At 30.7% G+C, this 18,045-nt stretch overlaps 1 protein-coding gene across 1 annotated transcript; it reads left to right on the forward strand.

Moving 5' to 3' along the window:
- Positions 1-2,950: 2,950 nt before the first annotated feature.
- On the forward strand, positions 2,951-6,001 carry LOC133303863 (uncharacterized protein At2g34160-like). Its single transcript, XM_061503831.1, has 5 exons — positions 2,951-3,154; positions 3,270-3,318; positions 5,241-5,303; positions 5,424-5,488; positions 5,709-6,001. Exons 1-5 carry the CDS (start codon positions 3,038-3,040, stop codon positions 5,808-5,810), a joined length of 396 nt encoding a protein of 131 aa, XP_061359815.1. The 5' UTR covers positions 2,951-3,037; the 3' UTR covers positions 5,811-6,001.
- Positions 6,002-18,045: the final 12,044 nt, after the last annotated feature.

The following is an 18,045-nucleotide window of genomic DNA, read 5'->3' on the forward strand; positions in this document are numbered from 1 at the left end:
AAAACTATATTATAGTTTACTGATGCTTTTGTATTTTAAAAAAATAAAATTACAAATCCAATATATACAAAAGATGTTATTTGCACAATAATCATTAAAAAAATTAAAATTTTCAAAAAATCGAAAACTGATCCAATCCAAACCGAAAAAAATTGGATCGGATCGGGTTGGATTTGAAAAAAAATCCAAACCGAATGGATGATTACATGATCAAATCGAAGGGATTGGATCGGATGATTTTTGCTTCTAAAATCGATCCAATCCAGACCGCAAACACCGTTATCTCAAATAGAGCTTGAAATGGGCCGGATTGTTTGTGAATCTGCTTGGACTCAAATCTGCTTGGGCACAGTTAGTTAATTACTCAGTTTAAATTTTTGGTCAATTTGTTAAATGAGCCAGAAAATTTTATAGCTAATAATCCTTTAAAGACTCCTCAAAATTATGCTATTGAAATAAATATTGTCGCACAAGAACACTACTAGCATGCAGGAACCACATTTGGTGCATCGAGGGGTCCGTTGTCATTGCTGCTATATTTCTTTGGTATGCAACTCCTATCACTTGGGGACACCTTTGAAGGGAGAACAAATATTTCTATTTCAAGTTGTGCTTTTTTTTTTTCTCTTTTTTTTTTTTTTTGGTAATCTTTTCAAGTTGTGCTTTTCATTAAGAACAAAAGGATTAATGTTTTTTATATTGTATGAGATAAAATTATTTCCTACACATACATAAAGGGTTCATTTCAAGAAAAAAAAAAACGAAATTGTTTTTGGTCCCACACACTTTTATATGTGCGTAGGATTTTAAGGATTTGTTGGGAAGGATTTCTTAGTAGCATGGCATTAACTTGACGGGTAAAAGCACAAAATTAGAGTGGATAAGTATTTTTTTTCTAAATTAGGTAAATTATTGAGTTGCTTGCAAAACATGGGCTGAAAATGTAAGCTTTCAGTTTCAAGTATCGAGTGATAAGTTTAGTATTTTCTTAAAACTAATGGTAAATAGTTTAACAATAAATAGGTGCGAACCTAATCTCTCGAAATGCAGGTGGGAATTTTTCCTAACAGGGGGTCCAAAGTTTAAAATCACATGATCAAAGTACTCCAGTCTTTTTTACCGAGACTAATATTTATTTGACAAGGAAATAAGTTTTCATAATTTTCTTAAAAAAAAAAAGGTTCCAAAGTATCAGAATCGTGCGCGACGTTTTTAGCCTGTTCGTTGCTTTTCAAGTCTGCCAGCAAAGTTCTGTACCATGTAACCAAAATTCAACCACAAGAATTTCGATATTTCAAGTTAACCACAAGCGCGACGTTTTTTTTTTTTTTTTTTTTTTTTTTTTTTTTTTCTCATGTAGAGTCGTGCTAACTTATTTATTTTTCAATTGAGTGCTTAAAATTTTCTAAACCTTTTTTTTTTTTTTTTTAAATTCGCAACCCACTTTTGTATTATGTAACAGATGAAATGCATAATTTTTTTTTTTAGTAATCCATGAAATGCATAATTTCATAAACACGCGCGAACACACACACACATATATATATATATGGAAAAAATATTTCTCAAGCAGCTTGAGATAAGTTTATCTTCGGCTACTTCAAAATTATGTCGTTTTATTTATTTATTTATTTTCTTATATTAATTGATTCACCTTTGAATGGTTATGATTCCTTTTTTCTCTCTATTCTTTTATCACTATTGATCCATCTTTGTACGGTTATGATATAGTAGCAGGAGATAAAATTATCCCAAGTAGCTTGAGAAACGATAAGCCCTATATATATATATGGAAAATATTACTCTTCTTTAACATAAGACAACTTCTCTCATTTTCTCTCACTTCAATTTTTACACCCCACCTTTTTTTTTTCTTATAACGGTGGGACCCAACCATTTTCTCTCTATAACATAAGATAATTATCTTATGTAAAAGGAGATTAACAAAATCGTAAATATATATATATATATATATATATATATATATATATATATATATATATATATAGGGTTTAGTGTTTGTCATTTTAAATGACATAAGTTATGTCATTTTAGGAGAGCGATAGACACAGAAAATGAAAATCATGGGAGAGAGAAAATGGGTGGTTTTTTGTTAATTTAAAATTTAAATAAAAAAATTTATTTTGTGTCTATCTCTCTTTAAAATAACATAACTTTATGTCATTTAAAATGACAAACACTTGTTATCAAAAAAAAATAATGACAAACACTTTTCTCATATATATATATATATATATATATATATATATATATATATATATATTGGGATGATCTTTTGATAGCGATTTCAAAATAAAAAGTTTGACATCAAATCTTAATCATTGATTCCGTAAATCTAACCGTTATAATTTATTGGGTCATATTTATTAATTCTCAATAAATTACAACCGTTAGATTATCAAAAATGAACGGGTAAAATTTGGTGTTAAATTAAAAAGTTTGACACTGGTGTCAAATAATCCTATCTCATACACACACGTATATATATATATATATATATATATATATATATATATATATATATATATATATATATAAGGTGTGTTATATTTACGAATAACATTATGTACTTTCGAAAGTACACTAGGTTACACTATGTATTTTCGAGAGTATATAGTGTAATTTGCAAAAATTTATTAAAAAAAATTACAAACGGATCATTCCCATATATATATATATAATATATTTATTATTTAAAAAAATATAATTTTATGTCATTTTAAATGAAATGACCATGTTTTACACTTTTGGTATATATTTATTAATTTTTTATATAATATAATTTACACCAATATAAAATAATGATTACCATATGGCCCAAACTGATAGCTCATTGAATCAGAAACAACTAATAAGAAGTGTTGGGCTTAGGCCCAGGGAGAGAGAAAGGAGTGCACACGCGTTGTACCCCGTGCTTCGCGGGCAATACCTTTCCTCAGCATATGTGACAAACAAATTGTTAGGGTTTTTGATCTTAATCATCGTGCTATAGAGAGAGAGAGAGAGAGAGAGAGCAATGGAAGCCATAACGGAGGGAGTGAACAACATCAACATCTCCGATTCCTATAAGAAGAATCGCATTCAGGTCTCCAACACTAAGAAGCCCCTCTTCTTCTACGTTAATCTCGCCAAGGTACCGATCCATCTCTTTGCAATTTTCAATCGCTAGCCTCATATGTTTCTCATTTTTAATTATTCTGAGCACATTCGGTTTTGTTTAATTTTGTTGATACGTGTTGTTATTGTAGAGATATATGCAACAGCATAATGAGGTCGAGCTCTCAGCACTAGGAATGGGTATAAAAACCCCTCTCGCCTTTTCCTCTGTTTTTTTTTTAAAGTTTTCTATTAATTGAACGCTGCTTGTGATAATGAATAGTTGGTTCTATTGATTATCGATTAGTCATGTAGATTCATGCTTTTGATTCATTCGTTTATTACTCTATTAGTTACATTGGTCACTAAATATAACTCTTGTTGAGATATATAGTCCCACATTGGTTGTATGTGCAACTAATGTGGAGTTTATAAGGTCTTGGGCACTCCCACCCTTTGAGCTAGTTTGTGGGGTGGTGTATCCCAAGGTTCTTTACATGGTATCAGAGCCTCGCCCCCCCTTTCTCTTGTGGCGTTTCTTAGCACTGGTAGGCTGGGCCTGTTGCATTGTCCACTCTTCAAGTCCAATGGGCTCTCGTGTCAGGGGGCGTGTTGAGATATATAGTCCTGCGAGATTGAGAATTGTGAAAAACTAAAGAATGGTATACTTGAAAGATCAAACCTTCATTGAACAATAGGTGTTACTTTTGGTAACACATATCAATATCAGTCTATATAAACATGTTTTGCTTTATAGGATGTCTCTGTATATGTTTCAAGGCCTTTGACTGTTGAACAGGTGGCTGTAGTGGTTTTTAGGTTTCTTTGTCTGCCTCTGCTTGCCCTGATCTTGTGAATGATTTGAGTCTTGGTACTCTGTTTCAGACTTTTTTTAGTTTTTTATTCTGTCAAAGCCTTGGGATACAGTGTGCTGGTGGTAGTGGCAATCGCTAATATGTTATATGCTTAATTTTAAATCTTACTAATAATGCTTTATGCAAGCCTTCCCTTTTCCAATCCCTTGTTAAACTCCAAATAATCTGTAGGTTGGTAGCATGAGTTTGTTTGCTGACCCATATTATCATTTAGTTAGGACTTACAACTTAATTTTGGACTATGCAAGTATCTCATACATGCTTTCAGGAAAGGGAATTCCGTAGCTGATTGGTTAGCTACACATGCTTACTTGTATAACTGGGATACTCATGTTTTCACCCATTCAAAGTCGGGGTGCAGCGACCTTGTAGCTAGGGATTTGAGGGGAATAGGTATCCCCAAATTATGTAGTAGTAGTTAGTCTGTTTTTTTCTTTCCCTAAACTTAACAAAAAAAAAAAAAAAACTGAAATTTGAAGAATCTGGAAAAGATAAATTTGGATAAACTATTTTTTTAACCCTGCCATATTTTGGCAGTGCTGTACTTAAAATTCATCTTTGACCCTGAAGTTCTACCTCCAAGGGCCTTTCTTCCAAATTAGTTGGTTAGCTACACATGCTTACTTGTATAACTGGGATACTCATGTTTTCACCCATTCACTGTCGGGGTGCAGAGACCTTGTAGCTAGGGATTTGAGGGGAATAGGTATCCCCAGATTATGTAGCAGTAGTTAGTCTGTTTTTTGCTTTCCCTAAACTAAAAAAAAATTAATTCAAGTTGTGAGAATCTGAATAAGATAAATTTGGATAAACTATTTTTTTAACCATGCGGAGTTTTGGCAGTGCTGTGGTTAAAGATTCATCTTCGACCCTGAAGTTCTACCCCCAAGGGTCTTTCTTCCAATTTGGGATTTAAGTGTAATCAATGATTCAATTTGATAGAACATAGAAATGCTGGGACAGATACCATCAGAACAGTCATGCTGACTGTATTGCAATGATGAATGAAGACTGGAGAAACATGATTTCATTTTCAAAATTAGAAGGCAATAACTTCTTGGATGTTGATTATGCTCTCAAGCATATTACTTCCTGGAGGAGCAGAACTGTATTACTAAGTTAAAATGAGGAAGAAAATGCAGTTTATTTAATGATTTATATGTGACTTCCTCATTATATCTTTTCCTTTCTCTTCCTTGGTAACGATTTTCATACGGTTTCTGATTTTTTTTTCTTTTATTGTTACAGCTATTGCCACAGTGGTAACTGTCGCTGAAATTTTGAAAAATAATGGGCTTGCTGTTGAAAAGAGTGCGTTACCATCTTTTATTTATTCTCCTGAGAAATGTGACCTCTCCCCTCTCGTTAACTCTTTCTGATTCGCCAATGGTGTAATAAGCTAATTTGATTATTCATGGAATCTTCATGCAGAAATCATGACATCAACTGTTGACATCAAGGATGATTCTAGAGGTAGACCTGTTCAGAAGGCCAAGGTAAGGATGGAAACAAGTTTTTTTTTTTCCCCTAGAATGTTTGCCTTGGAGCCCGGTTCACACACATACACAGAGGTTAAATGAAGTGCCTTATTAAAACCAAAATAAAAAACAGCTTTTGATGATTTTATAGCACGCCTAAAATGTCTCCTAATCTGTGGCCTTGGATTCTGCTTTATGAATTGCCTCTAAGTTCGATATTTGATAAATCATGTTTTAGATTGAAATAATACTTGGGAAGACAGCAAATTTCGATGAGTTGATGGCTGCTGCGGCTGCTGAAGATGGTGAAAATGGAGATATTGAAGAGCAGAGCGCTTGAAGTTCGCCAAACATTCACCTGAATCGGCTGAAGAAATATGTACTCGTTTAAAGATTTGCATATTTGTTGTTGCGAGGTAGAGGACATGTCTTATGGACTGACCTGGAATACTTAACATCTAAATTCCTTTGTTTATTTACACCATAAAATAGGCTTTTTCTGTTTTTATTCACGCTGGTTAAAATGAAATATCTAAGAGATTTACATTTGTCATTTAACATGACACAACAAACTTTCCTACACACACAACATTTTGTGGGGTCCACACTTTTTGAAGAAAAAAGAAAAAAAGAAAATTACAGCACGCAAAATGAATCTCTATAACATTCACAATCACTTTTCTTACAACATAACTCTTATAAAACTCAATATCTAATGTCCAACTGACTATACAGTATGAAATAACGAGGTTCACCTCTGCATTTCCTACGGTATATTTAATATCTAGCATGTTGTTATTTTTTAAGAGAAAAAAAGTATTTTTTTTTAATTGAGATGCATGTTTAAAAAGTTTTATGTTAACTAGATAAGTATATTTTACTTAAAAAAAGAAAAAATATTTATAAAAATTGTTTTAATATTTTTCTCTTAAGTTAAAATTAATTTATGGATTTTTTCATAAAAAAGGGTTATATTAGGATATTTGTTTAGTTTGTTAAAATTCCTTCCTTAAATTCATTAATATTACCCAATATTAGTCATTTATTGATCGATAAATTCATAGTAGATATATGGAATCGAAATCCGTTTTTTCCGTTTAGCGGATGAAAATCATCTTAAAATATTACTCATGACCTATTCACATGATTCTAGAGGTAGACAAATTAGATTTTACATACGAATAGATAAATATGGAAGTTTCTATTTTAAAAGGTTTGCTAAAATGAAGGAAATTAAGCAGCTGTTAAAAAAAAAATAGTAACTTGGCTGAATAAAATAATAAAATTGTTTACCAAAATAATAATAATAATAATAAAATTTAAAGTAAATATCATTTTTGGTCCTTGGCAATATCTACGAAATCCTTTTTAGTCCTAGCAATAAAAAAAGACCAAATTGGTCCCTAACAGTATGCAAAAAGGGTCACGTTAGTGACGGATGAGTTGACATAAGAACTAATGTGGCCTTTTTTTCATAATTTTAAGGACCAATTTGGTCCTTTTTTATTGTCAGGGACTAAAAAAGATTTCGTAGATATTGCCAGAGACCAAAAAGGGTGTTTACTCTAACATTTAACTTAAGTGAGTTGTTTCCCAGCAATCATTCCGTCGTAATCTCTAATTAGTGAATACGATTTTTTTGGCTTGCCTTATAGTTATTGTTGTGTAGCATATCTTTCAATTTTTCCAATTGGTAGTGGCTTTGTTTTGATTCCATTTCAAGTAATCGAGTGGACACAAATTTATGTGACGATGCTTAATAGTATACGATATCAGCTTAATACTTCATTTATCCACACTGCAACCAATTGTTGTGAAATAAAGATTTCTAGGTACCAGTCGTCCGATATGTACAAAAAGCAATGTTTTAATTTTTCAAAGTGACATATTATCTAAGTTATATAATTTGCTAGCAAAGATGGTTGAAATTGAGTCCAATTTAATTCACAAATATTTGTTGCCAAAAAAATATGGAAACAAAAGATAAAGATAAGGTTAAAATTAAAATTGACTTCAAAATATTAAATATTAATAAAACATCACAAATTAAATGTTGGAACAGGCACAGATAAAAATCAAAATTTAAAGATTAAAATTTAATTTTTGAAAATTTTGGAAGGACATAACCCTAATTAACCACCATTGTGTACCGTCGTTGCAGATAGATAGGTCAAAGTTGTATGCATCCTAATTTAAATGATGGAATGGAAAACACACAGACAATGATGTATTTGAAAATGGAAAAAGTGTGTGTCATTATAAAAGGATGTAACGTTGTGTCATTTTAAGAGAGAGAAAGAGATAGATAAAGAAGGAGAGAGAGTTGACAAAAAAAATAAAGGTATGGTCTCACCTCTTCGTGAGGAGTAAGATTATATGAGTTGTGTCATTTAAAAGGATTAAATACCATCAAATCAATTTTTAAGAGTAAATCCTTACAAAAATAACTTTCCCTCATGATATAATGTGATGATGCGATCGTAAATACCACTAAAATAACTCTGTTATTAAATCCTTTTATTGTCAAAGATGGATAATCATAATCTTTGTTTCAAATTGGTAAATACAATTATTAGGGGTTCAAATTTAGAGTAAGATAGCAAAATAACAAGAAAAAGAACTTACCGATTTTGCCAAGTTGTTTAAGTGTATTGCATAAAATGTCATAGTAAAAACTCAACCCAGAAAATTCAACAAAAATAAAATAAAATTTTAATAAGCAAAAAAACTCAACCCAGAAAAGAAATTCAACAATTCAATAAACAAAAGCCAATGCCAAAACAAGCTAAAAAAATTACAGTTTCATAATGAGAAGCATAGATGTTTGAAATATTACGGCCTAATTATTTCCATGCCTGTAGTTGAACATTTGAGCTTGAAACAAATTTGTATTGTAGAATCCATTAAGTTGAAAATCAGATGGTAGATCTGATGCAGTCTGGAATGAAGGTTCTGAGTTCTGAGAAGGAAGAGTCTGCGAAGCATTAATATTATAAGGCTGCATTGTTTGTATATTTCCACTATAGTAGCTTGGTGGGTGGTTTTGAATATTTTCAGCAAAAGTATTATTTTGCTTTGTAATATCAGTAGTCTTGGAATCATATATAACATGACCAAGCTGATAGAAATGGCCAACCCACCATTTCAGTATTTCCCATAAATTGTGTGTTATTGTTGGGATAAATTTTAAATGTCCGTTTTTTAGCAGTTTTGGTTTTTTAGTTTCTTGTGTCAGTTAGAATATTAACGAGTCAGTTATTTCAGTTAGAATATTAACGAGTCAGTTATGTCAGTTATAAAGTAATGAGGATGTTATGTGTGGAGTTATGTTGGTCAGTTTTATAGCTTATAAATAACCTTCGATAATTTGTATGAAATGTAGATCAAGAGAAAAAGAAAAAGAGCAGTAAGAATAGAAAAGAAATTTTTTTTAGTAGATACACAAGTATTATCTCTTGCATATGTGTGAATATTCAATTCTAACAGTTATTTTGACCAAAATGAAACATGGAAGATTGAGAACTCTGGCCATGCTCAAATGGGTATAATGGTAGCTGGTTGTTATCACTACTTGACTCCACAGGGAGAGGGAAAAGTTGTGGTTGCATGAGACATGTTTTGCATGAAATTGAGATGGCTACTTGGATTTGAGGCTAAGTAGGGAGCAAGTGTGCCAAGCTTATCTGATTCTGCTATTGCTTTTCCCTTTGGATCTCCTTTGAGCATGTCAAGCTTTTGGTTACAAGCATCAAGCTTAGCATCTAGCTTTCCAATCATCATAGTGAGTTGATCCTCATCAAGAGTCATCCCAAGTTGGGTACTTGATCTTGAGCGTCTCTTTCCTCACTTTGGAGATGTTAGCTTCAAGTTTTTTGATCCTATCCTTATAATAATCTTGCACATCAAAGATCTTAGGAGGCTTATCAAGGGGAGGATCAATGTACTTTTGAATGATGCCGCGTACCTCTCCAGTGTTATGGGGCCATGTTTCAGGTTGAGCAAGTCCTTCACCCTCAAAGCTGGGGGCATAGCTAATTACGCAAATATCAACATCACAAAGAGTGGAAAACTCATAAACTTTCTTCATTATGTTACTCTTTCTCCTCTGAAATGTTCTTGTTCTGCCCTAGGCAGATGTGTCCAATTAGGATTGGATGATTGATCTATGATTCAGGTGTCTTCTCTAGATACTTATGAGTTAGGTATCTTGAGGACAGCAGATCACACACTATCTGATGGCCTTAGCCTTGGGAAAAGTGTGCGTGCTATCTAGGCTGCCTAAATAGGTAAAAAGAGATTAGATTATACCTGTGGCGTTTAGCTCCTATTTATAATGCTTACCTGTGGACCTGAGCTGATCATGAGCCTTACTGACCATGGACCTTATTCTGATCCATAACAGTTCTCTTACGATCTTTCTCCTTTGGAACCATCGTTATTCTTCCACGACCCATTTTCTAGCACATACAACAATTGTTACTAATTCGGAATGGTGTTATGACTATGCTGCAGGTACAAGCAGGTGAACTTTTTAACTGAATTAAAACAAAGCAAAAATTAACATGTAATAGATTCAACGTAAAGCATCGAATAAAATGACATTACTTCTCCAACATTTAATAAATAAAAATAAAAAGTGCACAACAAAAGATCAAGAAGGACGAGCTTACTTTTTTTCTTGGTAAGACCTTCTCTTCTTGTCACTTCGATCCTCTCTATTCCTTTTTACCTTTTCTGCTTGTTTGTCCAAATATGTATATATGTTAGAATTTTCATGTCTAGACGATTGTCTCTTCCCTGATTTTCTTGGTTAGTGTGATGAAATTTCTCGAATTTGTCATGATCCCATTATTCTTGAGATTCTTTCTATTTAAATTTTTTAGTCAGATATCTTTTCCTAATTAAAAAAATCTTGCCCTTTCAAGATTGATTAATCTGTTCAAATTTTAGCTTGTTTCCTATTTTAGCATTAGCTTGCACTTAGCCATAAATATATATATATATATATATATATATATATATATATATATATATATATATTTGTTATTAAAAAAAGAATATATTTTGATTTTACACTTATTTGATATTTTTTTTCTTTTAAATGGAGTACACAATTATATTGCATTTACAAAGAAGCTATTTATCAATTAAATAAAAAAGAATATATTTTGATTATATACTTATTTGATATTTTTTTTCTTTACAATTATTTGATATTTTTTTTCTTTTAAATGGAGTACACAATTATCTTGCATTTAGATTTTACAAGGAAGCTATTTATCAATTAAATCCAAATTAATCTAGTTGGCCCACTGACGAGATTAGGGTGTCACTTGGCATCCCTCTCAAATTCCATTTTTACGATATTGTCAAGCTAGACTAAATGTTGTCACATAAGCTATCCTATTGTTTGTAAAAATTTCCACTTCCTCTCGAAATATTAATTTGTATCATAAATAATAATTAATATTTAATAATTTTGATCATAAATATTGCAACTACTATTATTTTTTAAATTGACATTAAATTCACTAAGTCAAATGCAAATTGCAAATTATAAAATTTATCATCAATGCTGAAATTTTGATAATGGATTTTTTGTTTTCTTTCTCTATTAAAAATTCAAAGATTTAATAAATTCTGTAAACTTCAAGTGATAGAAATTTTATTATCACTCTTCCCCCGCACTCCGGATTAGTCCCATAGCCGGCTCAAAGAGTCGAAGCTCGTGGGGATACCGGAGGGAGCCAACTCGTCTCAAAGAGATAATTAGGGTTGGGTAACTCCAAAAAAAAAAGAAATTTTATTTTATTTTAAGTTGGAACATAAATTTTTCATGAATTATAATATTTCAGATCTTTTAAAAATAATAGCAAGAAATATTGATTAATAAAAATAACAGAACTATAAAAAAAGGAAAATAATATTTCATATTTCATGACTAACATTAACGTTCAAGCTATTAAAAATTACGCATAGTATCATCCTCCCAATTTAACAAATATTAAATATTTAAATTTTTGAATAAATAATGAAAGAAATAGAAAAATGTATAATCAAATTATCATTATTAACAATAATTTTAATTTTTTAAATTTACAGGAATTTTGAAAACATTGCAGCAGAAAAATGAAAATTATTTATGATTTTAAATATTATTTATCAAATAAATTTAATGATAATTTCTTAAATAAAAATAATTACCTCATTTAGGATCTTGATAATATTTGTTAATATCTTCATTTTAAAATATTTGAATTTTTCAGAAAAAGGAAAGAAAGATAAAATCAATCACGATAAATTTGATATTTTTTATTTTTTTAAAATTTAAAATGACCATAACAGGTAATAAAAATTATTTACATTCTTAATTATTATTTAATTAAAATTTAATTTTAAAAATAATAATTGTCGTGCTATTTACCATCTAAACATTAATTATTCTTTATTATATCAATTAATTTTTAGAAAATAATAGTGGAAGAGGGAATAAAGTTTTAGATTAACAACACTGATGATGACACATAGCAGAATTGTTAAGTCTGGTTACGTTACCCAACGTGGTGCTGCCACATGACACCTAATAGGTTAGCAAAGACCAAATCTATATATATATATATATATATATATATATATATATATATATATATATATATATATATATATATATATATATAGGGTCAGGATCATTTTACACTAGTGTAAGTTACACTCTTAATCTTATTCGTTGATGTCACTTATATCTAAGGGCTCTAATTTTTTAGTAAACTGAACCATTAGATACAAGTTGATCAATGGTCAAGATTGAGTGTAAGACTTCTAACTCTTACACCGGTGTAAGAATATCCTGCCCCATATATATATATATATATAAAGGAAAGTTCAATGCTGTAGAGTTTTGCCAAGTGTCACTCCCTGATTAATTCTACAAATTGGGTATATACAAACTTTCTTTATTGGGTAAATTGGAAAAAAAAATTATTTTAAAAATCAAATTTTAATTTTTAAATCGAATAATTAAATGACCATTTGTGGTGGCAGACAAGGCATTGAATGTCCCACTGCCCATCACATTGGTATCCAAAAAAAAAATCAGTTGTTCTAATTGCTTTTTATGTTGGAATTGGTCATCTGATCTAAAATTCAAAATTTGAAATGGTTTAAAATTTTGAATTTAAATACGGATGGTGGGAAAATAATTTCTTTTAAAAATCGAATTTTAATTTTTAAATTGAATAATTAAATGACAATTTGTGGTGGTAGACATAAAAGAATAATTAATTAATAAATATGGTTTTGAATTCGAAATTTTAATTGGATAATCAAGGGTTTTAATTGCTTTTTATGTTGAAATTGGTCGTCTGATCTGAAATTCAAAATTTGAAATGGTTTAAAATTTTGAATTTAAATATCGATGGTGGGAAAAGAATTTCTTTTAAAAATCAAATTTTAATCTTTAAATCGAATAATTAAATGACCATTTGTGGTGGCAGACAAGGCATTGAATGTCCCACTGCCCATCACATTGGTATCCAAAAAGAAATCAGCTGTTTTAATTACTTTTTATGTTGGAATTTGTCATCTTATCTAAAATTTAAAATTTGAAATGGTTTAAAATTTTGAATTTAAATATGGATGGTGGGAAAAGAATTTATTTTAAAAATCGAATTTTAATTTTTAAATCGAATAATTAAATGACCATTTGTGGTGGCAGACAAGGCATTGAATGTCCCATTGCCCATCACATTGGTATCCAAAAAGAAATCAGCTGTTTTAATTGCTTTTTATGTTAGAATTTGTCATCTGATCTAAAATTCGAAATTCGAAATTTGAAATGGTTTAAAATTTTGAATTTAAATATGGATGGTGGGAAAAGAATTTCTTTTAAAAATCGAATTTTAATCTTTAAATCGAATAATTTAATGACCATTTGTGGTGGCAGACAAGGCATTGAATGTCCCACTGCCCATCACATTTGTATCCAAAAAGAAATCATCTGTTTTAATTGCTTTTTATGTTGAAATTGGTCATTTGATCTAAATTCGAAATTTGAAATGGTTTAAAATTTTGAATTTAAATATGGATGGTGGGAAAATAATTTCTTTTAAAAATCGAATTTTAATTTTTAAAACGAATAATTAAATGACCATTTGTGGTGGCAGACATAAAAGAATAATTAATTAATAAATATGATTTTGGAATTCGAAATTTTAATTGGATAATCAGGTGTTTTAGTTGTTTTTTATGTTGGAATTGGTCGTCTGATCTGAAATTCAAAATTTGAAATGGTTTAAAATTTTGAATTTAAATATGAATGGTGGGAAAAGAATTTCTTTTAAAAATCAAATTTTAATCTTTAAATCGAATAATTAAATGACCATTTGTGGTGGCAGACAAGGCATTGAATGTCCCACTGCCCATCACATTGGTATCCAAAAAGAAATCAGCTGTTTTAATTGCTTTTTTTGTTGGAATTGGTCATTTTATCTAAAATTCAAAATTTGAAACGGTTTAAAATTTGGAATTTAAATATGGATGGTGGGAAAAGAATTTCTTTTAAAAATCGAATTTTAATTTTTAAATCTAATAATTAAATGACCATTTGTGGTGGCAGACAAGGCATTGAATCTCTCATTGCCCATCACATTGGTATCGAAAAAGAAATCAGCTGTTTTAATTGCTTTTTATGTTGGAATTGGTTATTTGATCTAAAATTCGAAATTTGAAATGGTTTAAAATTTTGAATTTAAATATGGATGGTGGGAAAAGAATTACTTTTAAAAATCAATTTTTAATTTCTAAATCGAATAATTAAATGACCATTTGTGGTGGCAGACAAGGCATTGAATGTCTCATTGCCCATCACATTGGTATCCAAAAAGAAATCAGCTGTTTTAATTATTTTTGTGTTGGAATTGGACATCTGATCTAAAATTTGAAATTTGAAATGGTTTAAAATTTTGAATTTAAATATGGATGGTGGGAAAAGAATTTTTTAAGGCTTGCTGGGGATATTTTTTTGTATTCTACGAGTTGTGGATATATTTTCTTCGTGCTTGATAATTTAAGAACGCCTGTGATGACGATTTGGGATTATTACTTTTTGCTGTTGTTGAACTATATTTAGAAATTAAACGTTGAAGTTGTTCTTGAAAATTTTTAATTTGTGTGATGTTATGCTGCATCTTTGTGGTGTTTAGATCAATTAATATAAATATAAAGGCTGCACTTAAACGATGTAAAATAAGATAAAATTTCAATCGTTGTCCAGTATATAACGCTCCGCGTTTCAGTTTATTCGTGATTTCATTATAAGAAGAAGTTAAGAGTTTTCAAGCTTTTTCAATTTTTGTTGAAACTAAAAACAGAAATGATTTTTATTAAAATACAATTATTATGAATCTTGGGATTGTGTTGCATGAACAGAATCACAACTTTTTGCATTGGAAACGTCTAGCCTAATCAATATCATGACAGTTTCTCTTTGAAAGAAGAGCATGACAGACTACTGAATTCACTTACTCATGAGCAGAGGGTTGTTTATGACAAAATAATTTCAGCTGTTTCGGCAGGTAAAGGAGGATTTTTTTCCTATACGACTTTGGTGGGACTAGAAACACATTTATTTGGAACACCCTGTCAGCATTTGTTTGATCTCGAGCTGAAATGCTGCTTAATTTGCTTCTAGCAGAATTGCTACACTTCTTCTTCCTGGAGGACGTACGGCACATTCTAGATTTCGTATTCCTATACAGATCATCGAAGATTCAACATGTAATATAAAACAAAATTCTACTTTGGCAGAGTTATTGTAAAAAACAAAGTTAATCATTTGGGATGAAGCACCAATGGTACACAAATTTTGCTTTGAGGCTCTTGATAGAACACTTAGAGATGTTCTTAGATTTTATGATACCAGCTGTGTTGATATGCCCTTTGGTGGAAAAGTTGTCGTTCTAGGAGGTGACTTTCGGCAAATATTACCTGTCATTCCAAATGGCAGTAGACAAGATATAGTTCATGCAACCAACAATTCTTCCTATCTATAGTCCCATTGTCATCTGTTATCTTTGACCAAGAACATGCGTCTCAATTCTGGAAGTAACACTAATAATTTGTTGGAAATAAAAGAATTTTCTGAGTGGCTGCTTAAAATAGGAGATGGTGATCTTGGGGATGATGTTGATGGAGAATCTATTATAACAATTCCAGATGAATTGTTGATCAAAGGTTCAGAAGACCCACTTTCAGATATTGTTGATTTTGTTTACCCGAATCTGATGGATAATATATTAGATCCTACTTTCTTTAAAGAACGTGCTCTTCTGACTCCTAAATTGTCCGATGTTGCCATGTTAAACGAGCACCTAATGGTTGTGATTCCGGTGAAGAAAGGACATTTTTGAGTTCAAATAAGGTTTTGAAACAAGACGGTAATTCATCTGTTGAGGATGACGAAATCTCCCCTGATATCTTAAATACATTCTCATGTTCGGGGATTCCTGATCATATATTAACTTTGAAGGTTAAAGTACCAGTGATGCTATTGAGAAATATTGATCAATCAAGAGGTTTATGCAACGGCACGAGATTACTTATTACAAAGTTGGGGAATCATGTTGTTGAGGCAATTGTTCTTACAGGAAACAATATAGGAGATACTGTATTAATCCCTAGAATGACGATCAGCCCATCGGCTCATACATTTCCAGTAAACTTCCAAAAAAGACAATTCCCCTTGGTAGTTTCGTTTGCGATGACTATCAACAAAAGTCAAGGATAGTCGCTGTCTCATATTGGCATTTATCTTCCTAGGCCTGTCTTCACTCATGGGCAATTATATGTGGCACTATCTAGAGTAAAGAGCAGACATAGATTGAAGATGCTGATACTTGATGAAAATGGTTGCGTTACAAATACTACATTTAACATCGTCTACAAGGAAATATTTCAAAGATTAGTGTAGTATACTTAGTTATTTCTACAAAGAGATAACATTGTTGTTTGGTATCAGGTAAGATCTCAATTTTTTATCAGAAAATATTTTTTAATCTTCTTTGTTGATTTCCTTTAGTTGTTATGCCTATTTTTCTGCTAATTTTTTATTGTTATGCAGATTCAGTATTCGAGGCACAATCAGTATATTATTCCCTTGTCATTTTTCAGAGTCAAAGATTTTTCATTGTAATTCTGAATTATTCATATGCCATAAACTATATAATTCCCTTCAATAATTTTTTCTTTTCCAATTATTGTTTATATATTGTTTATGATTCATTTCGAACAGCAGCAAATACCAATAGTGCATGGCGGACGATATTTTACAACTGTTGTGAGTATCGGTTGGGCATATTTCTTATTATATTGTTGTCAACATGACATTTATATTTTTTTTAAAGGAGATTTTGTTGTCAACCATGGAATTTACCGTGTTTAAATTATTATATTCTTTTTTTTGTTCCTACCTTAAAAGTTACACGTTTATGTCATATGAACAAACCGATTTTCTTATTAATTATTTACGGGACAAACAAACCGATTTCTTTTTTCTCCGTGCATCGCACGGGTAATCAACTAGTTAGATTAAATTGATAAATAATTTTCCATATGTTGTGGTTTGATTTTGTGGGGTGGGGGTGGGTTTTGTGTTGTTATTTCAACAAATATTAAAAATATATTATATTAGTCAATAACAGTAATAATAACAACCGTAAATGGTAATCGTAATCAGACCGTTCATTTGATTTTTTTGTTAAAAATCTCTCTTCATCACTTTTTGAAACTTGGAAGAACAATGTTTTGAATACCAGTGCGAAGCTATTATTTAAATTTTTTTTTATAACAATCAATTTTGTTATTTCAGTTTCCTTATTTATAGTCACATCTTATGTTAAGAACCTTAGGATACACCACCCCAAAACCTAGCTCAAAGGGTGAGAGTGTCCAAGGTAGGGGTCATAATAAGGCCAGGGGCCTTAGGCCCAGCCCGTTTCGGCTCGGCTCGGCTCGACTCGTCTTTTTTTATTATTAAGTCCAGACTTATACTCATGCAGAAACCTTTTTATTTAAAAGGCCTCAAGCTTCCATAGCCAAGCCCGGCCTTGAAGACTTGGAGGCTGGCCCGTATACATTAAATTTATTTATTTTTTATATTTTTATATTAATCATTTCAACATCCTTTTCTCAGTTTTCTGTCTCTGCTCTATCTCTTCTCCCCGATCTAACTCATCGTCCCACCAACAGGTAAATGAAGTTATGTTCATCATCTATTTTTATAAGCCATGCGGATTCCACGGCTTATAATGATGCTTATGGCGGCGACCGTGAAAGAAAATTTAATGTAAAATGTGGAAGAAAATTTATTGGTGGGGTTTAAATCTAGTGTAAAAAATCTAGAATGTGGAAGAAAATTAAAGAAAAGCAACGTAAAATAAAGTAAAGGTGTTGTTGTTATTTTGATTTTTTAATATTAATGTTTTCTATTATAAAAGAAACAACTATTATTTTCTTACAAAAAAATACATATCAGTGCATGATTAATGGGCTAAATACTGCTACAAATTGGAAAGTAAGGT

The sequence above is a fragment of the Gastrolobium bilobum genome, unplaced genomic scaffold (assembly GCF_033153095.1).
Source record: "Gastrolobium bilobum isolate Gb01-03AN ecotype WA unplaced genomic scaffold, APGP_CSIRO_Gbil_v1 utg9231, whole genome shotgun sequence".
In the NCBI taxonomy this organism is placed as follows: Eukaryota; Viridiplantae; Streptophyta; class Magnoliopsida; order Fabales; family Fabaceae; genus Gastrolobium; species Gastrolobium bilobum.

Coding starts and splice junctions, on each gene's coding strand:
- LOC133303863 (XM_061503831.1), top strand. CDS start 3,038: ATGGAAGCCATAACGGAGGGAGTGAACAACATCAACATCTCCGATTCC. Junction 3,155..3,269: donor TCTACGTTAATCTCGCCAAG/GTACCGATCCAT, acceptor TTGTTATTGTAG/AGATATATGCAACAGCATAA. Junction 3,319..5,240: donor GCTCTCAGCACTAGGAATGG/GTATAAAAACCC, acceptor TTATTGTTACAG/CTATTGCCACAGTGGTAACT.